Here is a 27407-nt window from a genome sequence, read left to right as displayed (position 1 = left end):
GTGAACTCTGGGAGTTGGTGATGGACAGGGTGGCCTGGCGTGCTGCGATTCATGGGGTCGCAAAGAGTTGGACACGACTGAACGACTGATCTGATCTTTCATTTATTCAGTTATTTTTATTGTATGAATATGTCACAGTTTATCCGTTTTCCCACGAAAAGCATTAATGAGTCAGGACTCTGATATTGAAAGGTCATAGGTGGTGAGACTCAGCTTCCATTGGCTCCTAACGCGTTCTTCTCTCACTGCGCACCCGCCTCCATCTCGGGCATCTAGCCTCGCGCAAGTCAGAAGCGGGAGAGCTCAGAGCTCGCCGCTAACTTTGTGGAGTAGATGTGATCGACAGCCAAGATCCCCGGTGATCAGTGCCCTACGGATTCCGAGTTGGTTTCGCCCATTTCACCAAGTTCTGAAAATAGAGCAAGTGCCCAACGCTTCCTTGCGTGAGCTAGGAGAATTGGGTGTTCCCTTCAAAGTTAGTTTAAAGTAAAATCCTTTTATCACAGGAACACTCGCCTCTGGTCCGGGAAGAAACTGGAACGCTGATGCGTTGCCGCGCGTTTTCAAATGTCCCTTCCAGGACGCCGTCCTTTTCCGCGTACCCTGAGCGGTGCTTGAGAGTACGGGACTTCCGGGAGGTCTAGGAAGCCACCCCTCTCTTTGGTATCTCTGCAGGTGTAGACCCGCATCCAGCGGACGGGCGGAGTGGACCGGGAGGGGCGGGGCGGGATACAGTGGCTGCAGGCCTGAAGCAAGGTCTCTGGCTGCAGCTGTCTGGCCGAGAGGTGGCCGGCCATTCATTCCTCCAGTGTGGCTGACGAGCGAGGGCCCCTTGGGGGGCTTTTTCGGGTTCCGTGCCCTTACCTGAAGGAGAAACATCCTGCGCTTACCCGGGCCGCTGCCGGCCTCCTCGGAGCGGAGGAGGAGGCGTCCCCCTTCTTCCACCCTGCGGCTTTTCCACCCTGCGACCGCCGCCATGGCTTTTCCTCATCGACCGGACGCCCCAGAGCTGCCTGACTTCTCCATGCTCAAGAGGCTGGCCCGAGACCAGCTCATCTACCTGCTGGAGCAGGTCAGTGCCCTCCACGTCGGGGGCCTTTACTGCATCAACAGTTTAGCACTCTCTGGATGCCTAGTTCTTTCTTACTGAGTTCCCTTGATCTTGCCTTGGTCCTTGGAGCTTCTGTGGCAGGTCCAAAATGAAGCACTCAGGGAGAAAAATCAGAGAGCAGTTAAGAGCTTCTTGAGACGACCTGGCCAGAGTTATTGGAAATCCTTTTTTTTTTTTTTTTATAATACGGGCAAGGGAGACACCACTAATGTCAGGCATCACTGGAGATGGAAATATGGCTAAAACAAATTTGTCCTTAGGGATCTTACTTCCTGATCTATTCATAGGCATTACTGGGAGCCTATGAAGCACAAATTAGCACAAATAGGGTATCCTGGGGTAAATGAGTGACAGCTAGAGTTCATGAAACAGTCATTTCTAGCTGGAGTAATCTAGGAGTTTCGAGGACTGGAGTGTGAAGATAAGCATACTTTCCTTGGAGATGGGAGAGGGTATTACAGGCAGATGTACTGGTGGGAGCAAAGTTGAGGAACCAGGAAAGGACAAGGCATGTAATACATGGAAGAGAGGGATGAAAAATTAGTACTCTTGCCTGGAAAATCCCATGGACGGAGGGGCCTGGTGGGCTACAGTCCATGGGGTCGCTAAGAGTCGGACACGACTGAGCGACTTCACTTTCACTTTTCACTTTCATGCATTGGAGAAGGAAATGGCAACCGACTCCAGTGTTCTTGCCTGGAGAATACCGGGGACAGAGGAGCCTGGTGGGCTGCCGTCTATGGGGTCGCACAGAGTCCGACACAACTGAAGCGACTTAGCAGCAGCAGCAGCAGCAGGCATTAGGTAGCTACTGAAGGTTTATCCCCGATTCCTGTGAATGTTTCAGCCTTGTTTCCCACCATTCCCCAACACCCAAGATTTCTCAACCTTGGTGACACTGACATTTTGGGCTGGTTAATTCTTTGTCGTGGGACTGTCCTGTGTAGTGTAGGATATTTAGCAGCATCCCTAACCTCTACCAGTAACACCAGATGTCGTTAACACACCCTGACCCAAGATGAGACAACCTAAATGTCTCCAGACTTTGCCAGATATCCCCTGAAGGGCAAAATCAGTTCTGGTTGAGGACCACTGCCTACATGCATCTTAGCCATCAGGCGAACTGAACTGCTGTTCTGCCCTTACCATTCAGCCTTTGGCTTTCCCTGGCCTTGGCTTAATTGCCATCTCGATCTGTCACTGCCCACAGCCTACCCATTTGTCAAAATCATGTTGAGAGGAAGCTTTCAACGACTTCACCCTCTCTTCTGCTCAGTGTGACCTGTCCTTCCTCTGGACAGATGAGAGAGCAGCGTCGGGAATGGTGAAGCAGGAAGTGGGTGGGAGGGTGAGGACTGTCGTGGGTTAAGTTTTCTGCCTTGAACATTGGTTCTTTTTGTAATTAGAAGTAAAATGCCATTTGAAGAGATATTTGGCAGTTAGTTGTGGGGTTGCAGGATACACGGTGCAGTTTTGTTTTGTTTGGCTGCGTTCAGCAGATCAATTGGTTTATCAGGAGGTATGGAGGAGGAGGCAGTGGAGCAGAGGAGCAGTGATGTAGAACAGGGTCACAGGCGAGCAGGAGGGTTGTGTGACAAGGATGTGACCTTAGAAAGAAGGTGAGGGACTTCCCAGGCAGTCCAGTGGTTAAGATCCAAGCTTCAGTGCAGGGGGCATGGATTGGATCCCTGAGCAGGGAACTAGGATCCCACATGCTGCATGGCCATAAAAAAAGATGAAATATCTTTCCACTGGAACTAATAATGAATAGAAGACAAAAATAGGTGAATATGTAAAGAAATGGCAACTGTGGATATAGACAATAAATAAGATGCTGGGTTAGATGAGGTCTAGTGCCTTTCCAAGGAACTCAAGGAACTCAGAGACTTTTTTTTTTTTTAGTAATTTTCTTTATTGACTTATGTCTGTGTGGGGTCTTAGTTGCTGCTCCTGGGCTTTCTCTAGTTGTGGTGAGCGGGAACTACTCCTCATTGCAGTGCATGGGCTTCTCATCGTGGTGACATATTTGTTGCAGATCATGGGCTTTAAGGCACGCAAGCTTCAGTAGTTGTGGCACACGGGCTTAGTTGTTCCATGGCATGTGGGATCTTCCTGGACCAGGGATCAAACCCATGTACCCTGTGTTGGCAGGTGGATTCCTGTCCACTGGGCCACCAGGGAAGTCCCCAGCTCAGAGACTTCTATTAAATGGATGACTGAGTGAACTCTCAACTGAGGGGCTTGTATGACCTGAGAGTGATCCAACATGCTGTGTCTCCTTCAGCTTCCCGGAAAGAAAGACTTGTTCATTGAGGCGGATCTCATGAGCCCTTTGGATCGAATCGCCAATGTCTCCATTCTAAAGGTACCTTGCCCCCATTCCCAGGTGGATCAGGCCCCTCTTTCCTCATTAAGCAGTTTTTCTTTTGATGAATGGTACAAGTTACTGAGGAGTAATTACTACCCTTCTAGGGTAAATACAGGATAGCAGAATTGAGTGGACTGGGAGGGATTGATCCTCTTTGTATTGTTTTTGAATTATTTAAATGTTGATTTTTCTACTGACAGTTTGAGGAAGGTTCAGTGGAATGGTTGTTAGGGAGGCATTTTGACTCCTAGAGTTAGTGTAAGTAGGAGGAAGCCCTTTCAGAAGACCCCAGTCTTTGTACCAGGCTTCAGGTTCCCAATCACACTTAACGTCCGTTGTTTTGTTTGATTCTTGTCTGTAGCAACACGAGGTAGACAAGCTGTACAAAGTGGAGAACAAACCAGCCCTCAGCTCCAGTGAACAGTGAGTGTCCGGGAGCCTCGGTCCCTGCACATTAGCCTGTGATCAGTCCTTGGCTGAGATCTAGCCCCATAACATATGTGATATCAAAGCATTCACTTCCCTGCACTTTTACAGTTTCATCCCTAGGTTATGATTTATCCTCCTAATTGGTCTCCTCGTCTGCAGTTTCTCCCTCCCTTGTCCTCCTCTCTCTCTAACCCAATCTACCAGCTCTAACCACATTGATTGAAAGAAAGTGAAAAAGTCGCTCAGTCGTGCCTGACTCTTTGTGACCCCATGGACTATACAGTCTATGGAATTCTCCAGGCCAGAATACTGGAGTGGGTAGCCTTTCCCTTCTCCAGGGGATCTTCCCAACCCAGGAGTTGAACCAGGGTCTCCTGCATTGCAGGTGGATTCTTTACCAACTGAGCTATCAGGGAAGCACTCCCCCACCACATTGATTAATCTTTCACAAATAATTTCCTTGTGATCTCCTCCAGAACCTTCAGGCCTTCCCTTACTTACCCACTACGGTCTGCATTGCTCATCATAGATTCCAAAGCTGCCTCCCAGAAGGCCTTGCGCCCTCTTTCCAGCCTGGCCTCTTGCACATACTCTCTTACCTGGTACACTTTCATGTGTTTCCCCACTCTACACACAAACCTCCGTGCTTCTGGCCGCTCCACCCATTCTGCCTGACCTTCTCTCCTTTCCTCACTGTTCTCGTGACAGACACCCAGCCTTCAGAGCCCAGCCCCACTCCTCCACGAAGCCATCCCAGGGTGGCCACCCCGGGGTGATTGTCTCCTCCCCTGGATTTGCATGGAGATCAGTTTGTCCTGTTCACCTGGCACTCAGTCACATGCTGCCTGTTGTCTGGTGTTTGTTTTTATTTTCAGTATTTCTCAACTTAAGTCATGTACACCCTCCCTTAGAGGAACAAACCCTCCTAGATACATGGAGAATACACCCACGAACCCCAGTTTGAAAAACATGTCATATACTTCCTTGCATTATTTTTGAATACTTGATGGTTAATATACTTCATGCATACATGCATCTTATTTTGCCCAATAAACTGTAAATTATTTGAGAGCAGAAACTTCTGAGTCCACCATGAGGCCAATAAGTACCCCCAGCTCATCACAATATACCTGCTTTATGTTTTTTAATTTACTTTTAATTGAAGGATAATTGCTTTACAATGTTGTTTTGGTTTCTGCCATACAACAGTGTGAATCAGCCACAAGTATACATATGTCCCCTCCCTCTTGAACCTCCCTCCTGTCCCCCACCCCATCCCAGCCCTCTAGGTTGTCACAGATCACCGGACTGAGCTCCCTGTGTTATACAGCGGCTTCCCACTAGCTATCTCTTTCACATGTGGTAGTGGATATGTGTCGATGCTCCTCTTAGTTTTTCCCACCCTCTACGTCCCCTGCTGTGGCCACAAGTCTGTTCTCCACATCTGCATCTCTATTCCTGCCCTGCAAATGGGTTCTTCTGTACCTATACCTGCTTTACTGAGGGGAGTCTTCCATGGTGAGTCAGCCGAGAACGCTGGCGTGGCTTTGGCTGGGTGAGAACTGTAGCACATGGTGGGAGAGTTGCCATGACTATCACCAACTTCATGATTTTTCTTCACTAGGATTTCCCCCCCTTCTCTCCTATAGGCTGTGCTTCCTGGTCAGACCTCGCATCAAGAATATGCGGTACATTGCCAGTGAGTGTCACAGCGTTCACCGTCACTAAGACCTGGGGGTGGACGGGAACGTCTGAGGGCACGGCCACTAGGACCCTTTCAGAAGAAAAGAATTGTTCAGGTTGGCGGTGCCCCTCATCGAGGCTCGTCGCTTTCTTGCTTCTAGTCTAACATAAGGCCCATGGCTTTCTGGGCTGCATCCCTTCTGTCTTTAGGTCTCGTCAATGCTGACAAAATGGCTGGCCGAACTCGGAAATACAAAGTGATCTTCAGTCCTCAGAAGGTGAGTTTGGACCCATGTGGGAGTGAGATAAGGTAGAAGAGCATGAGGGACTGGGACAGGGTAAAGGGCTAGCAGCTGTGTCTCCCTCTAAGCAAATTCTATGTGACTGAACAAAATACCTGCCATTGTCTTTTTATTAATGTAGCAGAGAGTCTCCTATCAAATTACCCCAAATACAGACTGTACAGTGGTGAGAGGTGGCCTCTACATGTGAGCGTGTGTGTGCTCGGTTGTGTCTGACTCTTTTTGACCCCATGGACTGACTGTAGCCCTCCAGGCTCCTCTGACCATGGCATTCTCCAGGCAAGAATACTGGAGTGGGTTGCCATGCCTTCCTCCAGAGGATCTTCCCGACCCAGGGATCGAACTTGAATCTCCTATGTCTTTTGCATTTCAGATGGATCCTTTTACCACTGTGCCACCTAGGAAGCTATCCTGCTTAGGAATATAAATATATGAAGTATAACATTTGAGTTTTGTGAATCAATCAGTTTGATCTTTAAAAGGAAAAATATGGGAAATAATAATAATCAGATCAGATCAGATCAGTCGCTAAGTCGTGTCCGACTCTTTGCGGCCCCATAAATCACAGCACGCCAGGCCTCCCTATCCATCACCAACTCCCGGAGTTCACTCAGACTCATGTCCATCGAGTCAGTGATGCCATCCAGCCATCTCATCCTCTGTCGTCCCCTTCTCCTCCTGCCCCCAATCCCTCCCAGCATCAGAGTCTTTTCCAATGAGTCAACTCTTTGCATGAGGTGGCCAAAGTACTGGAGTTTCAGCTTTAGCATCATTCCTTACAAAGAAATCCCAGGGCTGATCTCCTTCAGAATGGACTGGTTGGGTCTCCTTGCAGTCCAAGGGACTCTCAAGAGTCTTCTCCAACACCACAGTTCAAAAGCATCAATCCTTCAGCGCTCGGCCTTCTTCACAGTCCAACTCTCACATCCATACATGAGTTACATATAAAAGATGTCAATTTACATAGCACACAAAAGTAGGCAGAATAATTTTATACAATAAACAGTCATAGGAGATGCTAACAAAGTACTGGATAATATGCCACTTAGTAAAGGAAAATAACCTACACAAAGGTTAAAAATTGACATAAACCACCAACATAAAAATTATGAAAGCTAAACCAAATTGGGAAAATATTTATAAGTATTGCTATACAGAAAACTCACATACACCCATAAGAAAACTTTGATTCTAATAAATGAATTAGCAAGAACATTATTTTAATTACAAAAGGAATGGCTTAGAAACATTTGGAAAAAGCCTCATTAATAAAACAATGCTGATTAATAGATTTAACTTTTTTTTGGACCTATTAATAAAGATTTTTTTCTCTCATTTTGCCTTTTTTTTAATATGTCAATTATATACATTTTTATTTTTTAATACAAATTTGTTTATTTTAATTGGAGGCTAATTACTTTACAATATTGTATTGGTTTTGCCATACATTGACATGGATCTACCACGGGTGTGCATGTGTTCCCCATCCTGAACCCCCACTCCCACCTCCCTCCCCATGCCATCCCTCTGGGTCATCCCAGTGCACCAGCCCAGAGCATCCTGTATCATGCATCGAACTTGGACTGGCAATTCGTTTCACATATGATAATATACATGTTTCAATGCCATTCTCCCAAATCATCCCACCCTCGCCCTCTCCCGCAGAGTCCAAAAGACTTTTATACATCTGTGTCTTTTTTGCTGTCTCGTATACAGGGTTATTGTTACCATCTTTCTAAATTCCATATATATGCGTTAGTATACTGTATTGGTGTTTTTCTTTCTGGCTTACTTCACTCTGTATAATAGACTCCAGTTTCATCCACCTCATTAGAACTGATTCAAATGTATTCTTTTTAATGGCTGAGTAATACTCCATTGTGTATATGTACCATGGCTTTCTTATCCATTCATCTGCTGATGGACATCTAGGTTGCTTCCATGTCCTGGCTATTATAAACAGTGCTGTGATGAACATTGGGGTACACGTGTCTCTTTCCCTTCTGGTTTCCTCAGTGTGTATGCCCAGCAGTGGTATTGCTGGGTCGTATGGCAGTTCTGTTTCCAGTTTTTTAAGGAATCTCCACACTGTTCTCCATAGTGGCTGTACTAGTTTGCATTCCTACCAACAGTGTAAGAGGGTTCCCTTTTCTCCACACCCTCTCCAGCATTTATTGCTTGTAGACTTTTGGATAGCAGCCATTTTGACTGGTGTGAAATGGTACCTCATTGTGGTTTTGATTTGCATTTCTCTGATAATGAGTGATGTTTAGCATCTTTTCCTGTGTTTGTTAGCCATCTGTATGCCTTTGGAGAAATGTCTGTTTAGTTCTTTGGCCCATTTTTTGATTGGGTCATTTATTTTTCTGGAATTGAGCTGCAGGAGTTGCTTGTATATCTTTGAGAGTAATTCTTCGTCAGTTGCTTCATTAGCTATTATTTTCTCCCATTCTGAAGGCTGTCTTTTCACCTTACTTATAGTTTCCTTTGTTGTGCAGAAGCTTTTAATTTTAATTAGGTCCCATTTGTTTATTTTTGCTTTCATTTCCAATATTCTGGGAGGTGGGTCATAGAGGATCCTGCTGTGATTTATGTTGGAGAGTGTATTGCCTGTGTTCTCCTCTTGGAGTTTTATAGTTTCTGGTCTTACATTTAGATCTTTAATCCATTTTGAGTTTATTTTTGTGTATGGTGTTAGAAAATATTCTAGTTTCATTCTTTTACAAGTGGTTGACCAGTTTTCCCAGCACCACTTGTTAAAGAGATTGTCTTTTCTCCATTGTATACTCTTGCCTCCTTTGTCAAAGATAAGGTGTCCATAGGTGCGTGGATTTATCTCTGGGCTTTCTATTTTGTTCCATTGATCTATATTTCTGTCTTTGTGCCAGTACCATACTGTCTTGATGACTGTGGCTTTGTAGTAGAGCCTGAAGTCAGGCAGGTTGATTCCTCCAGTTCCATTCTTCTTTCTCAAGATTGCCTTGGCTATTCGAGGTTTTTTGTATGTCCATACAAATTGTGAAATTATTTGTTCTAGCTCTGTGAAAAATACCGTTGGTAGCTTGATAGGGATTGCATTGAATCTATAGATTGCTCTGGGTAGTATACTCATTTTCACTATATTGATTCTTCCGATCCATGAACATGGTATATTTCTCCATCTATTAGTGTCCTCTTTGATTTCTTTCACCAGTGTTTTATAGTTTTCTATATATAGGTCTTTAGTTTCTTTAGGTAGATATATTCCTAAGTATTTTATTCTTTTCATTGCAATGGTGAATGGAATTGTTTCCTTAATTTCTCTTTCTATTTTCTCATTATTAGTGTATAGGAATGCAAGGGATTTCTGTGTGTTGATTTTGTATCCTGCAACTTTACTATATTCATTGATTAGCTCTAGTAATTTTCTGGTGGAGTCTTTAGGGTTTTCTATGTAAAGGATCATGTCATCTGCAAACAGTGAGAGTTTTACTTCTTCTTTTCCAATCTGGATTCCTTTTATTTCTTTTTCTGCTCTGACTGCTGTCGCCAAAATTTGCAAAACTATGTTAAATAGTAGTAGGGAGAGTGGGCACACTTGTCTTGTTCCTGACTTTAGAGGAAATGCTTTCAATTTTTCACCATTGAGGATAATGTTTGCTGTGGGTTTGTCGTATATAGCTTTTATTATGTTGAGGTATGTTCCTTCTATTCCTGCTTTCTGGAGGGTTTTTATCATAAATGGATGTTGAATTTTGTCAAAGGCTTTCTCTGCATCTATTGAGATAATCATATGGCTTTTATTTTTCAATTTGTTAATGTGTATTACATTGATTGATTTGCAGATATTGAAGAATCCTTGCATCCCTGGGATAAAGCCCACCTGGTCATGATGTATGATCTTTTAAATGTATTGTTGGATTCTGTTTGCTAGAATTTTGTTAAGGATTTTTGCATCTATGCTCATCAGTGGTATTGGCCTGTAGTTTTCTTTTTTTGTGGCATCTTTGTCAGGTTTTGGTATTAGGGTGATGGTGGCCTCATAGAATGAGTTTGGAAGTTTACCTTCCTCTGCAATTTTCTGCAGGAGTTTGAGTAGGATAGGTGTTAGCTCTTCTCTAAATTTTTGGTAGAATTCAGTTGTGAAGCCGCCTGGTCCTGGGCTTTTGTTTGATGGAAGATTTCTGATTACAGTTTCAATTTCTGTGCTTGTGATGGGTCTGTTAAGATTTTCTATTTCTTCCTGGTTCAGTTTTGGAAAGTTGTACTTTTCTAAGAATTTGTCCATTTCTTCCAAGTTGTCCATTTTATTGGCATATAGTTGCTGATAGTAGTCTCTTATGATCCTTTGTATTTCTGTGTTGTCTGTTATGATCTCTCCATTTTCATTTCTAATTTTATTGATTTGATTTTTCTCCCTTTGTTTCTTGATGAGTCTGGCTAATGGTTTGTCAATTTTATTTATCTTCTCAAAGAACCAGCTTTTGGCTTTGTTGATTTTTGCTATGGTCTCTTTTGTTTCTTTTGCATTTATTTCTGCCCTAGTTTTTAAGATCTTCCCTTCTACTAACCCTGGGATTCTTCATTTCTTCTGTTTCTAGTTGCTTTAGGTGTAGAGTTAAGTTATGTATTTGACTTTTTTCTTGTTTCTTGAGGTGTGCCTGTATTCCTATGAATCTTCCCCTTAGCACTGCTTTTTACAGTGTCCCACAGGTTTTGGGTTGTTGTGTTTTCATTTTCATTCATTTCTATGCATATTTTGATTTCTTCTGTGATTTGTTGGTTATTCAGCAGCGTGTTGTTCAGCCTCCATATGTTGGCTTTTTTAGTAGTGTTTCTCCTGTAATTGACAACTAATCTTACTGCATTGTGGTCAGAAAAGATGCTTGCAAGGATTTCAATTTGAATTTACCAAGGCTAGATTTATGGCCCAGGATGTGATCTATCCTGGAGAAGGCTCCATGTGCACTTGAGAAAAAGGTGAAATTCATTGTTTTGGGGTGAAATGTCCTATAGATATCAATTAGGTCTAACTGGTCTATTGTATCATTTAAAGTTTGTTTCCTTGTTAATTTTCTGTTTAGTTGATCTATCCATAGGTGTGAATGGGGTATTAAAGTCTCCCACTATTATTGTGTTATTGTTAATTTCCCCTTTCATACTTGTTAGCATTTGCTTTATATATTGTGGTGCTCCTATGTTGGGTGCATATTTATTTATAATTGTTATATCTTATTGGATAAATCCTTTGATTATTATGTAGTGTCCTTCTTTGTCTCTTTTCACAGCCTTTGTTTTAAAGTCTATTTTATCTGATATGAGTATTGCTACGCCTGCTTTCTTTTGGTCTCTATTTGCGTGGAATATCTTTTTCCAGCCCTTTACTTTCCATCTGTATGTGTCCCCTGTTTTGAGGTGGGTCTCTTGTAGACAGCATATATAGGGGTCTTATTTTTGTATCCATTTAGGCAGTCTTTGTCTTTTGGTTGGGGCATTCAACCCATTTATATGTAAGGTAATTATTGATAAGTGTGATCCCATTGCCATTTACTTTATTGTTTTGGGTTCGAGTTTATACACCCTTTCTGTGTTTCCTGTGTAGAGAAGATCCTTTAGCATTTGTTGGAGAGCTGGTTTGGTGGTGCTAAATTCTCTCAGCTTTTGCTTGTCTGTAAAGCTTTTGATTTCTCCTTCATATTTGAATGAGATCCTCGCTGGGTACAGTAATCTGGGCTGTAGGTTATTTTCTTTCATCACTTTAAGTATGTCCTGCCATTCCCTCCTGGCCTGAAGAGTTTCTACTGAAAGATCAGCTGTTATCCTTATGGGAATCCCCTTGTGTGTTATTTGTTGTTTTTCCCTTGCTGCTTTTAATATTTATTCTTTGTGTTTGATCTTTGTTAATTTGATTAATATTGTCTTGGGGTGTTTTGCCTAGGGTTTATCCTATTTGGGACTCTCTGGGTTTCTTGGACTTGGGTGATTATTTCCTCCCCCATTTTAGGGAAGTTTTCAACTATTATCTCCTCAAGTATTTTCTCATGGTCTTTCTTTTTGTCTTCTTCTGGGACTCCTATGATTCAAATGTTGGGGCATTTAACATTGTCCCAGAGGTCTCTGAGATTGTCCTCATTTCTTTTAATTCGTTTTTCTTTTTTCCTCTCTGCTTCATTTATTTCTACCATTCTATCTTCTACCTCACTTATCCCATCTTCTGCTTCTGTTATTCTACTGTTGGTTCCCTCCAGAGTGTTTTTTATGTCATTTATTGCATTATTCATTATATATTGACTCTTTTTTATTTCTTCTAGGTCCTTGTTAAACCTTTTGCATTGATCCTTGTCTCCAGGCTATTTATCTGTAACTCCATTTTGTTTCCAAGATTTTGGATCATTCTCACTATCATTATTCAGAATTCTTTATCAGGTAGATTCCCTGTCTCTTCCTCTTTTGTTTGGTTTGCTGGACATTTATCCTGTTCCTTTACCTGCTGGGTATTTCTCTGCCTTTTCATCTTGTTTATATTGCTGTGTTTGGGGTGGCCTTTCTGTATTCTGGCAGTTTGTGGAGTTCTCTTTTCCTCGCTGTGGGTGGGGTTGGATGGGTGGCTTGTCAAGGTTTTCTGGTTAGGGAAGCTTGTGTCGGTGTTCTGGTGGGTGGAGCTGGATTTCTTCTCTCTGGAGTGCAATGAAGTGTCCAGTAATGAGTTATGAGATGTCAGTGGGTTTGGTGTGACTTTGGGCAGCCTGTATATTGAAGCTCAGGGCTATGTTCCTGTGTTGCTGGAGAATTTGCATGGTATGTCTTGCTCTGGAACTTGTTGGCCCTTGGGAGGTGCTTGGTTTCAGTGTAGGTATGGAGGCGTTTGATGAGCTCCTATTGATTAATGTTCCCTGGAGTCAGGAGTTCTCTGGTGTTCTCAGGATTTGGACTTAAGCCTCCTGCCTCTGGTTTTCAGTATTATTCTTACAGTAGCCTCAAGACTTCTCCATCTATACAGCACTGATGATAAAACATCTAGGTTAAAGATGAAAAGTTTCTCCACAGTGAGGGACACCCAGAGAGGTTCACAGAGTTACATGGAGAAGAGAAGAGGGAGGAGGGAGATAGAGGTGGCCAGGAGAAGAGGGAGAATCAAAAGGGGAGAGAGCAAGCTGGCCAGTAATCAGTTCCCTAAGTGGTCTCCACAGCCTGGAACACACAAAGAGATTCACAGAGTTGGGTAGAGAAGAGAAAGGGGAGGGAGGAGATGGAGGCGACCTGGTGGAGAAAAAGGAGAGTCCAAAGCAGGAGAGAGCAGTCAAGCCAGTAATCTTTCTCCCAAGTAAAAATGGGTACTGAAGGTTGGGTTCTTAAAGGTACAAAATTGATAACATATACCAAAAAGCAAACATTAAAAATCTAGATTAGAGGTTGGAGTCTCAAAAATATAATATTAAAGAAAAAAACAAAGTCAAAAAATTATAAAATATATATATATATGAAGTTTGCTTTAAAAAAATAGGGTCTTTTTTTTTTTCAAAGTAATAGGTTATAAAAGTGAAAATTAAAGGAGTAATGGAGGACTTAAAAATAAAAAAATTTTTTTTTTTTTAATTTAAAGAATGATAATAGTAAAAATATATCTAGGACTTTCTCTGGTGTTGTTGTGGACAGTGTGGGGTCAGTTCATTTTCAGATAGTTCCTTGATCTGGCTTATACTTCTCAAGGTCTATAGGCCCCTTCCTATGTAGTCAGTGCTAACTACAGGGTTTTAATCTATTGTACCTGTCACTCCCAAGGAGGGTCTCTCTGTTTTAGCTTCTTCTGTTTGCTGGTCTCTTCCGTGTCTAATTTCCGCCCTGGCACAGCGGGGCGGTGGTGGACACTTTTGTAGGCTCACTTGTTCAGTCGTGCTGTGGGGAGGGAGGGACACTGCAAACAAATAACACTGGCGCGTCTAGCAGTGTCTCGGCCACACAGGGCCTGCCCCCGCTCACGGCGTGTGTGCTTTCCCTGTCTACACCGCTTAGGCTGTAGGTTGCTCTGCCGGGAACTGTCTGAGGCCGGCCCTGGGTTTCATGCACTTCCCAGATCTAAGCCGCTGAGGTTCAGGTACTCGGGTAGTCCTCAGAGGCGCAGTCTGTTGGGACTGCGTTTTGTGCCCAGGTGCTTGGCGAGCGCGGTCGCTGCGACTTATTGCCTCCCCTGTCCCTGCTGCTCGGTTTTCTGGGTGCACCTTCCCAGGCGGATGTCCAGAATCCAGAGAAGTCTTGCTTAACAATGAAGCGTGCTTGCAGTTTGGTAGAGGATGCCTCTCTCGGGCCGCAATTGCCCCCTTCCGGCTCTGGCTGCCCTCGCCTGCCTGTCTCCGGCGGGGGATGGCCCAGGCAACAGCCAGCTTGCTCTGCTCAGTCCTTTGTTCTATGAGCGGGCCTGCCAGGTGTCTTAGGTTAGGGCTTTTTGCAGGATAGCTGTCCCACATTCTGGTTTGCTATCTCAAGTTAGTTCCTTCAGATTGTCCTCGGGGCATTCAGGCCCCGTCCTTACTCTAAGCAATGCAGCCAGTGCCTCCCTGCCCAGCCCCTGCTTGCTAGTGGCGGATGCTGGTGTCTGCGCTGCTTCTCCACTGGGAGTTACCGTTGGGCACGTAATCTGTGGTTTTAATTATTTATTTATTTTTCCTCTCAGTTATGTTGCCTTCTGAGGTTCCAAGGCTCTCCACAGACTCGCCAGTGAGAGTGTTTTCTGGTGTTTGGAAACTTCTATTTTAAGACTCCCTTCCCGGGATGAATCTCCATCCCTACCTCTTTTGTCTCTCTTTTTATCTTTTATATTTTTTCCTACCTCCTTTCAAAGACAGTGGGCTGCTTTTCCGGGTGCTTGATGTCCTCTGCCCGCATTCAGAAGTAGTTTTGTGGAATTTAGTCAGCACTGAAATGTTCTTTTGATGAATTTGTGGGGGAGAAAGTGGTCTCCCCATCCTATTCCTCCGCCATCTTAGGACCGCCCCCGATTTCAGTTTTTATTTATCTGGCTGGGCAGGGTCTTGGTTGTGGCATGCTGCATCTGTAGTTGATGCGTGTGGGATCCAGATCCTTGACCAGGGATCGAACCTGGGCCCCCTGCATTGGGAGCCTGACACAGACATCACTGGATTTGACCACAGAGATCTAGGGCATCTAGATAAAAAGATGAAGGTGGGTGTGAGGAAGCAGAAGCAGTGGTAGCGGATAATTTTTCACAAACCCAGTGATGTCTGTGTCGGGCTCTTCTACCTAACATCTCTGGTGTTGGAGATGGCTGCCCATTCTTCCTTGAACCTCTGCCTTTAGAGGTGCTATTTAGAGGCGCTAGTTTCTCTGTTCCCGCCTCTGTGTATTCTGTCTTGGTCTTCTCTGGAAGGTCCTGGACTGTGTACTCTGAATTTTCGTGCCCTAGAGTCTTGTCCTTAGCTCTCTTCTTTGTGTTCTTTTGAACAAACTACCTAGTTTAAATGTAATGTATGTGCCGTGAACCCCAAGGCTGTCTGTCCAGACCTCCCCCTGGTGTCTGCAGAGGTCCCATGGACATGTCCTAAGCAGAGCTCCTTCCTTCCCCTCTCCGCCCCACTGCTCTTTACCTCCACCTGCTCCTCCTCCTCTGTATCTATAGTACCGTCACACCCTTTTCCGAGCTCTACCTGCGGCACTCACCCTTCCATGACAGCTGAATACTCTCTCCTTTGTAAAGCTTTTCCAGTCAATCAAGGAGAAAAGAGCAATTGACTTGATAAATAGATAAAATGGATGGAAAGGAAACAGTGTTAGGCCGGATGATTCCAGTGGTCCTTTCTAGATCTAAAAGTCTGGGTTCTCCTGTCTTTTTCACTGGATTCAGTAACTGTGGTCCTCATCAGTGACCACAGAGGAATCCAGAGAAATGCAAAGAACAGAGAAGGGGGTTACTAATCAGCTCCCCTTGTCTTTCAGTTTTATGCGTGCGAGATGGTGCTTGAGGAAGAGGGCGTCTATGGAGGTGAGAGGAGATGGGTGTGAGTGGAAGGGGGAGGATGTGTGGGAGAAGGCCCTGAGGGTTGCCCCCTGCCGTATCTCCTCCTTTACGCTCGCTGTCTCATTCCCATTGGCCTGGCAGGAGGAGGGTGTCCTTAGAGTGGGAAGAAGGACCCCAGCTTAGACCACGAGTGGGAGAGTATGGAAGGGATCCTGGGGGGTGTAGTTGGAAATCACCCCTGCTCTCTTCCTTCCCTCCCAAGACCCCCACAAGGACACCGTGTGCCTTCCCTCCTCTGTGTGCAACACAGACCTGGTCCCCAGTCCTTCCTGCAGGAAATCCTGCTCGGAATAAAGCCCAGCGCCCTCAGTGTGGCCTCCTGCACCTCCGTGGTCTGGCCCCTTCCTGCCCTTTAGACTCATCACGTGTGCTCCTCTCTCCTGAGTCACCGCCCTCCAGCCATGGGGACTTCACACATCTGTTTCCGTTGCCTAGAATATTCCTCACCCTACAGCTTCTTTGCTTACCTGAATCATACTTGAATTCTAAGCTTAAATGTCACTTCTTTAGGGAAGTCTTATATCCGTAGTTGGGGTTAGATCCTTGAGCTGTTTGCACTCTTAGGTTGCTGTTTCCTCTTTGGAGCCTGCAACTGGAATCCTGTTTGTCGGCTGTGCGCCCTCCCACTTGACTATAAGCTGCAGAAGTTAGGAGCGTGTCCCCAGTGTCCCCTAGCCTAGTGCCTGTACGTGCGCAGCTTTCAGTCAGTGCTGTCAGATGATGCATAGATAAATAAGTGTTTCATCGGCACTCTTGGTTGGCACTCTAATGGAAACACATCACTTATCACATTGTATTACAGGCTGTTACACACGCACATCCTTTCCTTATCAGCCTGTGAGCCCCTTCCGGGCAGAGACTGTATCTTACTCATCTCTGAGCATCCCGTGCTTAGTGCAGTACCTGAGGCAGTGGGGCAGGCCCTCGGGAAGTCTCGCACGACTGCAGTGGGCCTTCCCTCTTCATGTGGAGCCTCGTGCCTTTGGCAGGAAGGCTGATGCTCTCTGTACCCACAGATGTGAGCTGTGATGAATGGGCCTTCTCTCTCTTGCCTCTTGATGTGGATCTGTTGAGCATGGAACTACCAGAGTTTTTTAGGGACTACTTCCTGGTGAGTGCAGGGCACTCGGGTCTTGGCATCAATGAGTGGGGACAAACATGGGGTCCTGTGGGCTATGGATTCAACCTTCTTCCAGCTCATCTCATGTATCATGAGTGATACTGATTTGGAGGTGGAATGCTGCTGACTGATATTCACAAGGCTTCCTTTGGGGCCAATGAAAATGAACCTTCCGAAGCATTGCCGAGACCCTGCCCTTCTGCTCCGGGGCTTCTAGGCCTCGCCCCTTTCCAGATGAATCTGTCAGGTTGATCTATAGCTTTGTGGCCCACGTGGTCCCTGCAGGAAGGAGATCAGCGTTGGATCAACACTCTGGCGCAAGCTCTGCACCTCCTCAGCACGCTGTATGGACCCTTCCCCAACTGCTATGGAATTGGCAGGTGTGCCAAGGTGAGCAGTTCTGTTGCCCAGATGCCCATATTTCACCCATTTTCTGCCCACTAAGGATTATTCGAGGGCATCTGTGATGTGATGTATAGGCTTTTGTTGCCCCAGAAGAGGTCCCCAGAGCAGAGAACTCATGTGGCTAACAGAACAGCAGGACACCCCTGGGTAGCATTCCTAAATATTTGGGGGCAGTGAGATTCTTTCACTGCTGTGGGGAAGGATGGGGAGGGATGGGAACAGATGTTCCTTGGGGTCAAGGAGAAGGATTGCATGGAACAGGTTGGGTTCTATAAGTGTGGGGCTGCAGAAGGGACCTGGACTCAAGACTGAGGACGTGTTGGGCCCTAGCAGATGTCGTATGAACTGTGGAAGAGACTGGAAGAGGAGGAGGATGGTGAAACCAAGGGCCGAAGGCCAGAAATTGGACATATCTTTCTCCTGGACAGAGGTGAGCTGTGCTCAGCGCTCCTCTCTTCATGGACCCGAGAAGACATGGGAATATCGGAAATATGGCAGACACGGTGGCACAGTTGGAATCCTCCAGCGGTGGCTGTGAATGCCAGCATTGACCTGGGGGAGGCAGGGCGTGGGCACTTGGGCCCCACGGACACTGAGCTAACTGGGTGGTAGGCTGAGTCGAGGAAGACCCTTACGGTCGGGGATCTCGATTTCAGACGTGGACTTCGTGACAGCACTTTGCTCCCAGGTGGTTTACGAGGGTCTGGTGGATGACACCTTCCGCATCAAGTGTGGTAAGTGGCATCTCGGCGAGACAGGGGTGTGCTCGACTCCTTGGGCCTCCCCGGGGGAGGACTCAGAGTGAAGTGCTGGCTTCCAAATGGTTTGTTGTGGTTTTGTTGCAAAGTCCGACTCCTTTATGACTGCGTGGCCTGTAGCCCACCAGACTTCTCTGCCTATGGGATTTCCCAAGCAAGAATTCTGGAGTGGGTTGCCATTTCCTCTTCTAGGGAATCCTCCTGGATCAGGGATCGAACCCGCATCTCCTGCACCAGCAGGTGGATTCTTTACCACTGAGCCACCACTGTGTGCTCAGTCATGTCCGACTCTTTGCAACCCCATGGGCTGTAGCCTGCCAGGCTCCTCTGTCCATGCAATTTTCCAGGCAAGGATACTGGAGTGGGTAGCCATTTCCTACTCCATGGGCCACCAGGGAAGTCCCCAGATAGTTTGGGGGACCTTTAACTCATTTTTTTTTGCCTTGCTTGTGGGATCTTAGTTGCCTGACCAGAGATCGAACCCAGGCCCTGGCAGTGGACCCAACCAGAGCTCTAACCACTGGACTCAGGGAAGTCCTGGGGACACCTTTCATGGCAGTTCAGGAAAGGGTGGGGAAGGAAGGCTCCTTGGAGATCCTCAGAGCTGTCCCCTCTGTTCTTAAAGGGAGTGTTGACTTTGGCCCGGAAGTCACGTCCTCTGACAAGAGCCTGAAGGTGCTGCTCAATGCCGAGGACAAGGTGAGCATGCAGATGCTCGCAGACGATTTCCCGGGCTGCTGCCACCACGAGGCTGCGGGCCCCCGTGCTGGGAGGGGAGGCCGAGTCCCTGGAGGGAGGGCCATCCCGCCAGCTGAGAGGGCACCCCAGGGCACACAGCAGGGATCTGACACATCCTCATCGAAACCGGCTCAGCTTTCTCTGCTAGAACCGCTGAGCGCGTGCCCTGTGCTGTCGCTGCGCGGAGGAGGCAGGAAGATGGGAGGTCTGAGTCTGTGCAGTCATCTGTTCCTGTTGCATTCCCCTCACAGGTGTTTAATGAGATCCGGAACGAGCACTTCTCCAATGTCTTCGGCTTCCTGAGCCAGAAGGCCCGGAACCTGCAGGCCCAGTATGATGTGAGGCTCCCACCTGGGGCCTCTGTCTGTTCCCTCGGTGGCTCCCCAGGCTGCTGCTGCTGACGCCCCTGATGCTACTATGGGGCGGGGGTTGCGGGGGGACCTGCGGGTGGGCAGTGGTCACTCCTGTGTGAGGGCAGAAGGCCTGACCTCTCCGGCATGTCCCCACAGCGCCGGAGAGGCATGGACATCAAGCAGATGAAGAACTTTGTGTCCCAGGAGCTCAAGGGGCTGAAACAGGAGCACCGCCTGCTGAGCCTCCGTATGTTTCAGCTTGAGGCCAGGGTGAGGGGAGGGCTGCAGAGGAGCTCTGCCTCTGGGAGGAGATCCCATTCATGTATCAAATAGTGCTTTTTTAAAAAAAAAAAAATTATTTTAATAATATCAGTGTTTCTGGTTGCTTTTTTAAAAAATTATTTATTTATTTGGCTGTACTGACCTTATTGCGGCATGTGGGATCTAGTTCCCTGACCAAGGGTCGAACCTGGGCTCCCCTGTGTTGGGAGTGTTAGCCACTGGTCCACCAAGGACGTCCCGAATAGTGCTCTTATTTGCCCCGAAATGGGAAGAAGTGCTCCTGCACTTTGCCTGAAGAAGTTTTTATTCTCCTGAACAGTAAAGAGACCTCCTTCCAGAAACAGGAATGTGTCAGCTCCCCTTTTGTCCCGTCTGCAGATATCGGGGCCTGTGAATCCATCATGAAGAAGAAAACCAAGCAGGACTTCCAGGAGCTCATCAAGACTGAGCATGGTGACTTGGCTACCTCTCCTGCTTCCGCTTCCTGGACTCCCAGCCCCAGCCCACCCTGAAAAGATGCTCTTTGGCACTGTCCAGTGCTGGCTCCTGCTAGAAGTTCTGGGGGCCCCTTAACCCACCCCAAAAAGGATGGAGAAAGAGATGGAGAGACAGATGCCCGTTAGCATAGACGGCAACAAGCTGAGCCACTCCCCCAGTAACAGGCTCTCCTCTGACTCCTTGCAGCGCTGCTGGAGGGGTTCAACATCCGGGAGAGCACCAACTACATTGAAGAGCACATAGACCGGCAGGTGAGGCGGGGCGGCGCGGAGCGGGGAGCGGGGAGCGGTGGGGCCCAAGCAGAGGAAGAAGAGAGAACGCGTGTTACAAAACTCGAATTCCCCCTGACTCTTTCTTCCTGTGCAGGTGTCACCCATAGAAAGCCTCCGTCTTATGTGCCTTTTGTCCATCACGGAGAATGGTGAGTCCCAGGGACCATAGGTTGAAAAGCTGTACCTTAGGGACAGAAAAAGTCATTCTGAAAGAAAGAAATGTCCTAGCAGACAACATTCCCCTGTAATCTCATGGATTCTATCCCCTGTAATAAAGCAGGTTTTTGTTTGGGGTGAAACATCCCCAGGTCATTAAGGTGATTTATTGTTCCGGCCCTAAGGAGGTCTGCATCTCGTCCTCTTCTCTGCAATAAGGCCTGTCCCATCGTAGGACTGTCAAGGGCAGAGCTGAGCAGCATGTCTCTCATTATTCCATCTGGCCTCCTACCCTCAACACGATTTCATAATCAAGATACAGTTCAGGAAAAACCAATTTCATAAGCATTTTAGAAGCTCGGATTCTGCAGCTTTTCATGGCAAATTGTTCTGAGTTTTGAAGTCTTCCACTTTACAAATATTTTTAAAATTTGTTTATTTTTGGCTGCACTGGGTCTTTGTTGCCGCAGGGTGCTCTTGTTGTGGCACACGGGCTTACTTGCTTCACAGCGTGTGCCCCCTGCATTGGCAGGTGCGTTCCTAACCACTGGACCACCAGCAAAGTCTCAGCAAATATTCTTTAAGGTTGCTTTTACCCAAAGAAGTCATTTGCTTATTCTAAATCCCCTTTATTGTAGTTGGAAGCCCATTTCCTCTTACATCTAAGAGTTCCCTGTTGCACTTTGGGAACCCATGTGGACACTTCTCCCATTCCTCACTTGCTGTTAAGCAATTCCTGGAAGGACTGGCCCCTAGCCAGGGAAACACACACAGGAAGGCCCTTCTCCCTGTGCTTGCATTCCCCTCCCCGACCCCCATGGATGAAATTGGCATTTGTCAGTATCCCTTCTCCAGGGCTCTTTCTTGGAACCCTCAGATCCAGGCTTTATCTTTCAAAAAGCAGGCTTCAGTTGAGGAGTCAATTTAGAATTGACTACACAGGATGAAAAGTTAATATCAAGTCCAACTCCTTCCTTCTCACTCAGTTCAGTTCGGTTGTGCAGTCATGTCCGACTCTTTGTGACCCCATGAATCGCAGCACGGCAGGCCTCCCTGTCCATCACCAACTCCTGGAGTTCACCCAAACTCATGCCAATAGAGTCGGTGATGCCATCCAGCCATCTCATCCTCTGTCATCCCCTTCTCCTCCTGCCCCCAGTCCCTCCCAGTATCAGGGTCTTTTCCAGTGAGTCAGCTCTTCTCATGAGGTGGCCAAAGTATTGGAGTTTCAGCTTCAGCATCAGTCCTTCCAATGAACACCCAGGACTGATCTCCTTTAGGATGGACTGGTTGGATCTCCTTGCAGTCCAAGGGACTCTCAAGAGTCTTCTCCAACACCACAGTTCAACAGCATCAATTCTTCAGTGCTCAGCTTTCTTCACAGTCCAACTCTCACATCCATACATGACCACTGGAAAAACCATAGCCTTGACTATATGGACTTTTGTTGGCAAAGTAATGTCTCTGCTTTTGAATATGCTATCTAGGCTGGTCATAACTTTCCTTCCAAGGAGTAAGCATCTTTTAATTTCATGGATGCAATCACCACCTGCAGTGATTTTGGAGCCTAAAAAAATAAAGTCTGACACTGTTTCCACTGTTTTCCCCATCTATTTCCCATGAAGTGATGGGACCAGATGCCATGATCTTAGTTTTCTGACTGTTGAGCTTTAAGCCAACTTTTTCACTCTTCTGTTTCACTTTCATCAAGAGGCTTTTTAGTTCCTCTTCACTTTCTGCCATCAGGGTGGTGTCATCTGCATATCTGAGGTGATTAATATTTCTCCCGGCAATCTTGATTCCAGCTTGTGCTTCTTCCAGCCCAGCGTTTCTCATGATGTACTCTGCATATAAGTTAAACAAGCAGGGTGACAATATACAGCCTTGACGTACTCCTTTTCCTACTTGGAACCAGTCTGTTGTTCCATGTCCAGTTCTAACTGTTGCTTCCTGACCTGTATACAGATTTCTCAAGAGGCAGGTCAGGTGGTCTGCTATTCCCATCTCTTTCAGAATTTTCCACAGTTTATTGTGATCCACACAGTCAAAGGCTTTGGCATAGTCAATAAAGCAGAAATAGATGTTTTTCTGGAACTCTCTTGCTTTTCCCATGATCCAGAGGATGTTGGCAATTTGATCTCTGATTCCTCTGCCTTTTCTAAAACCAGCTTGAACATCCTCCTCATTAGGGTTTGTGTTTTTTTCCTGCGGGGAGGAGGGTTTGTTGATTGGTGGGTTTGGCTGTACACGTTAGGACACCTCAACTGGCTCCTGAACCTTTACCTTTCTTACCCTCAGGTTTGATCCCCAAGGATTACCGATCCCTGAAAACCCAGTACCTGCAGGTAAGGCCAGGAGAATGTGTTCTTGAGGGAATTTGGTGGACATTTTTGAAAGAGTTGAAGAAGAAATAGCCCCTTTCCAGTCCTGGTTACCCTTCTGTTCCCATGCGGCCTCCCTCCCAGCACAGACACCCTTCCCACCGCCCTCATTTCACTCTGCTCCCCGCTTTATGTGGCTAGTGCGGGAGGGAATTTGAACAGTTCAGCTGTTGGAACCAGTGGTGAGTTCTTGGCCTTGGACTCTCACTTCAGCTCCTTATGAGGCATCTATACAGCTTTCCTTCCAGGTCCTTCTGAAGTCCTGCCTCCTCTGTGAAGCCTTCCCCACCTCCTCCCATCCATAATTTTCTGTGTTCTTTAATTGTTTCGTGCTGCTTTTATTGTCTGTTTGGTATTTGGTTATTTCCGATGTGACTTCCCCAGCACAGCACTGTAAAGCAGTTATCCCCCAATTGAAAAAAAAAAAATTCTTCCCCACAAAAAAGTGTGGGCTTCTCAGGACACAGAACACATAATCCTCCTCTCGCCCACCTCCGTATCACCTCACAGGGCTAGGCCCTTGGTGGATGCCTGGTAGAGAGCTGAATTGCATTTTGTTCAGAGCTATGGCCCCGAGCACCTGCTGACCTTCTTCAACCTGCGGCGAGCTGGGCTCCTAACAGAGCAGGCCCCGGGAGACACCCTCACGGCCGTGGAGAGTAAAGTGAGCAAGCTGGTGACGGACAAGGCCGCAGGTGAGCAGGGAGCACAGGTAGCCCCTTCTGCCCCCCCTGGCCCTTGGTGCCTCTTCTCTCAACAGGCGGAGCATGCTGGCCAAGGAGAGAATGAGCTGAGGGAGGAGAAGGCAATTCCTTACTGTCACTGCCCTTACCACCACTCCTCCTGCTTTCCCGTTAGAACAGCTTCCAGTTAGTAAACACTGATGTGCTAAGCCTTTTAGATACACTTTTTCATGTAATCCTCCCAAACCTTCTCCATGGTAAGTTGTATTATCTCCATTTTACACATGTGGAAACCGAGGCAGAGGGAGGTTAAGTGACTTGTTCAGGGCCCCTCAGTCAGTCAGGTTTGACTCCAAAGGCCACACCCTTAACCAGTAAACTGTAGCTCACCCTGTAGATTGCATTCAGTAGAGGGCTGGTGCCCTATAGAAGGAGGAAGACTGTGGGTGGGGAGAGAAAGGTCGTGCATGTCTTGATGGGTTTCAGGGAACTGTAGGTGATCTGCTTTGAGGAGGGTCTTCAGGTGTGATAGGTCCTGCTCTTTGAGGAGAGGCGGTCCTGTCACTTCCTGAATGGTATCACCCACGGCAGCATAAATTTAATCCATAAACCTTAGATAAAACCCAGCACAGATTTCTTTCCCAGGAAAGATTACTGATGCCTTCAGTTCCCTCGCCAAGAGAAGCAATTTCCGAGCCATCAGTAAGAAGCTGAATTTGGTATGTGGATCAGGAGTGGCTAGGGGAGGCAGTGGGTTCAGTCCTTTGTGGAGTACTTTGAGCCCACAAAACCCTTTCTGTTACTTTGTTTTTATAAAGATCCTTTTGTTTGGGAACTTCCCTGGTGGTTCAGTGGTTCAGACTCCATGCTTCTAAAGCAGAGGTGTGGGTTCAGTCCCTGGTCAGAGAGCTAAGTTCCCACATGCTACCAAAATGCAGCCAAAAACTAAAAATTAAAGGAAAAAGATTCTTTTGTTTGGTAGCATTATAGCATGAGTTTAATTTAATAATGAGACAAGACACAAAGGTTCATTCATTTAGTAAACATGTAACACATACCTATGAGTACCAGAGAATGTGCCAAGTGCCGCTTCAGTGACAGGCGTGTCCTATGTCGCTGCTGGAGGGTCACAAAGGGGCACTCTTGCCAGGGCACACGGGCCCTCATTCAGCAGAACTGGCAGGTACTGAACAGCTTCCATCTTTGATCATGGAGTCTTTCCCCGCCCCCGCAAGGCTATTGCTGCTTCTCCCTTTAGTTGAAGTAACAACTGCTCTTAGGGGTACACCACTTTTCTCTGACTCGGTAAAGGACTGGAAGGCCGAGTTGCCACTCGCCTCCTGTGTTCCCCTTTACCCTCCAGATCCCACGCGTGGATGGCGAGTATGACCTGAAAGTGCCGCGTGACATGGCGTACGTGTTCAGCGGTGCGTACGTGCCCCTCAGCTGCCGAATCATCGAGCAGGTGAGAATGTGGCCCCCTCTCATTCACACTTCATGCTCTCTGCTTTCTCTTCGTCCCTGGCCTGGCCCAGCTTGTAACTACCCGAGCAGCTAGCAAGAAACGTGACAGTCTGGCTGCCGCTGGACTTGAAACTAGCGCTTGTGCCTTCCCAGGTGCTGGAGCGGCGGGGCTGGCAGGGCCTGGACGAAGTGGTGCGGCTGCTCAACTGCAGTGAGCTGGCCTTCACAGGTGCATGGCCTTCCTTGCCCAGTGGGGGCGGGTGAGACAAGGGGAGGGCGCGAGGCACCACCCAGTACGAGCCTGCGTGGCCAGTGAAGAGCCGAGGCTGGTCCGGTCTTTGCAGACATGACCAAGGACGACAAGGCCTCCAGCGAGTCCCTGCGCCTCATCTTGGTGGTGTTCTTGGGTGGCTGCACGTTCTCTGAGATCTCAGCCCTCCGGTTCCTGGGCAGAGAGAAAGGTGAGAACAGGCCTCCATGGGATCTGGGGGGCCAAGGGCAGAGACCTCAGAAAGGCTTCTTTACAGGCCTCTGGGTACCACCTGCTGCCATCTTGCTGGGGGCCGAACAGCAGGGAGCCCTGTTCCACCCAGCATGGCAAGTTGCTGGGCCCGAGAGTGTGGTGCTGGTGCACCTGTGACTACAGACTGGTGCTCTGACCCAGCCCGGCTGTGGAACTGGAGGGGCCCCACATGGCTGGTGTCGGGGGCTCAAATCTGCCCTCGGTCACGTTTCGTGGCGCTTTTACTCCTTAGGGTACAGGTTCATTTTTCTGACGACAGCAGTCACCAACAGTGCCCGCCTCATGGAGGCCATGAGCGAGGTGAAAGCCTGAAATTTTCCCTGCCAGTGTTGATGTCTTCCCTGGACGTGTTCCTCAGTGGGATGCAGGAGTCTGACTCGCAGCTGCTAAGAAGATGTCTACCAACCACCCTCCTAAGAGCTGGGGGGCAGGGAACTCACTTGGGATCTAGAGAACCTGAGGAGAGAGTTCACCTCCTGCCCCCAGGATGTTTTTTTTTGTTCATGAAGTACAGCCCCTGCTAATAAGATAAGGAGGATCTTTTTCTAAATCCTCTTTGAGTATCACTGTAAATAAAGCCTCTACTCTCAACGTATTATGTTTAGTTCTGGACAGGCACTTCCACAGTTTATCGGGGGGAGGTAAGGGGGCTTTATATAGCAGCTTCGCGTGCTCCACGGCTGGGACTGGGTAGTTTCTCTGGGCCTGTTCTGTTTCTTCCTTGAAACTTGCCCTGTAATTCACTTTCCTCAATCATAAAACAGGGATTAGATGATCAGTAAGCACCCTTCCAATTCTAAAATTCTGTGACTCATTGTATTTTAGGAAAAATGAGTTTGCTGTTGTTTCAACATAAGGAGGCACTTGAATTTTAAGCCTTCGGTTTCTTATTGCAGAAGGAAAGATTGTGTCCCCCTTTAGAGCAGTTTTAGGCACTGTGCTCCTCTAAAGGCCACTAGTGCCCCTGTAAGTGCTAATTCTAAGGGCCTCTCTTTCCCTTCACCCTTTGAAAATGGTGAACTCTAACCACCATCTATTAGTGGTTGTCTTCTAACTTGATCTCACTGTTAATCCGCTTTTCCTTCTTGTAAGGCTTCCATGATAATTTTGTCCTCCTGAGTCTCCTAGGCTGTATTTCCATCTCTTTTGTTTCCTCTGTCTGTGGATCCTCCTTTGTTGCTATCTCCTTCACTGTCTTTTGTTGTTATCCGCTTGCCCATCCCAAGCTTTTGTCTCACTGCTGAACTTCACGCTATTATTTCCAACATGACCATTCCATGGGCAGTTGAAATTCAGCACATGTAAAATAAACTCTCAAGCTGAGCTTCATGTCTCCACGTGGGGCCCCTAAACTGCCCCTCTTCCTGTTTCCCTAATTGACATTCTCATCATCTGCCCTAGTTTTGTTCATGCAAGAAATTATATCCTTGACCTTAGATTTTTTTTTTTCTTTTTATCCACCACATTCAGCTGGTCCCCCTACCTATTATTTCTAAATGCTTCTAGATCATTTCTCTTCACCATCCCCATGGCAGATGTACTTGTTTTGACCCGGGCTTTTTGCAAAACTGTCCCTTCCATTTACTTCGCCTCCAGTCTGTTCCCCAATCCACAGAGCTGCCACTTCTTAAAAGAAAGATCCAGGGACTTCCCTGGTGGTCCAGTGGTTAAGAGTCCGCCCTGCAATGCAGGGGATACAGGTTCAATCCTTGGTCAGGGAACCAAGATCCTACATACCTCAGAGCAACTAAATGCGCATAACTAGAGTTATGCCAGAATGAAAGATCCTGTGTCTGTCAACTGAAACCCAACGCAGCCAAATAAATAAATATTAAAAAAAAAAAAAAGAAGACCCAAACCTGTGTTGTT

The 27407-nt window shown here is 46.9% G+C and overlaps 1 protein-coding gene across 1 annotated transcript; it reads left to right on the top strand.

The window, feature by feature from the left end:
* Positions 1–627: 627 nt before the first annotated feature.
* On the top strand, positions 628–26129 carry VPS33B (VPS33B late endosome and lysosome associated). Its single transcript, XM_086364531.1, has 23 exons — positions 628–1072; positions 3396–3476; positions 3841–3902; positions 5558–5607; positions 5802–5869; positions 15824–15869; positions 16922–17016; positions 17311–17415; positions 17764–17860; positions 18087–18164; positions 18814–18887; positions 19178–19264; positions 19436–19526; positions 19940–20014; positions 20246–20310; positions 20426–20480; positions 22786–22832; positions 23431–23563; positions 24197–24270; positions 24915–25016; positions 25169–25244; positions 25360–25476; positions 25771–26129. Exons 1-23 carry the CDS (start codon positions 977–979, stop codon positions 25848–25850), a joined length of 1854 nt encoding a protein of 617 aa, XP_086220657.1. The 5' UTR covers positions 628–976; the 3' UTR covers positions 25851–26129.
* The last annotated feature ends 1278 nt before the right edge of the window (positions 26130–27407 follow it).

Source organism: Bos grunniens, chromosome 21, assembly GCF_055505025.1.
Source record: "Bos grunniens cultivar Pamir isolate PY7600 chromosome 21, Bosgru_T2T1.0, whole genome shotgun sequence".
Taxonomy (NCBI): Eukaryota; Metazoa; Chordata; class Mammalia; order Artiodactyla; family Bovidae; genus Bos; species Bos grunniens.
This window is presented reverse-complemented; position numbering and strand designations above follow the sequence as displayed.

Coding starts and splice junctions, on each gene's coding strand:
- VPS33B (XM_086364531.1), top strand. CDS start 977: ATGGCTTTTCCTCATCGACCGGACGCCCCAGAGCTGCCTGACTTCTCC. Junction 5,870..15,823: donor TGATCTTCAGTCCTCAGAAG/GTGAGTTTGGAC, acceptor CTTGTCTTTCAG/TTTTATGCGTGCGAGATGGT. Junction 19,527..19,939: donor GCACCGCCTGCTGAGCCTCC/GTATGTTTCAGC, acceptor TCCCGTCTGCAG/ATATCGGGGCCTGTGAATCC.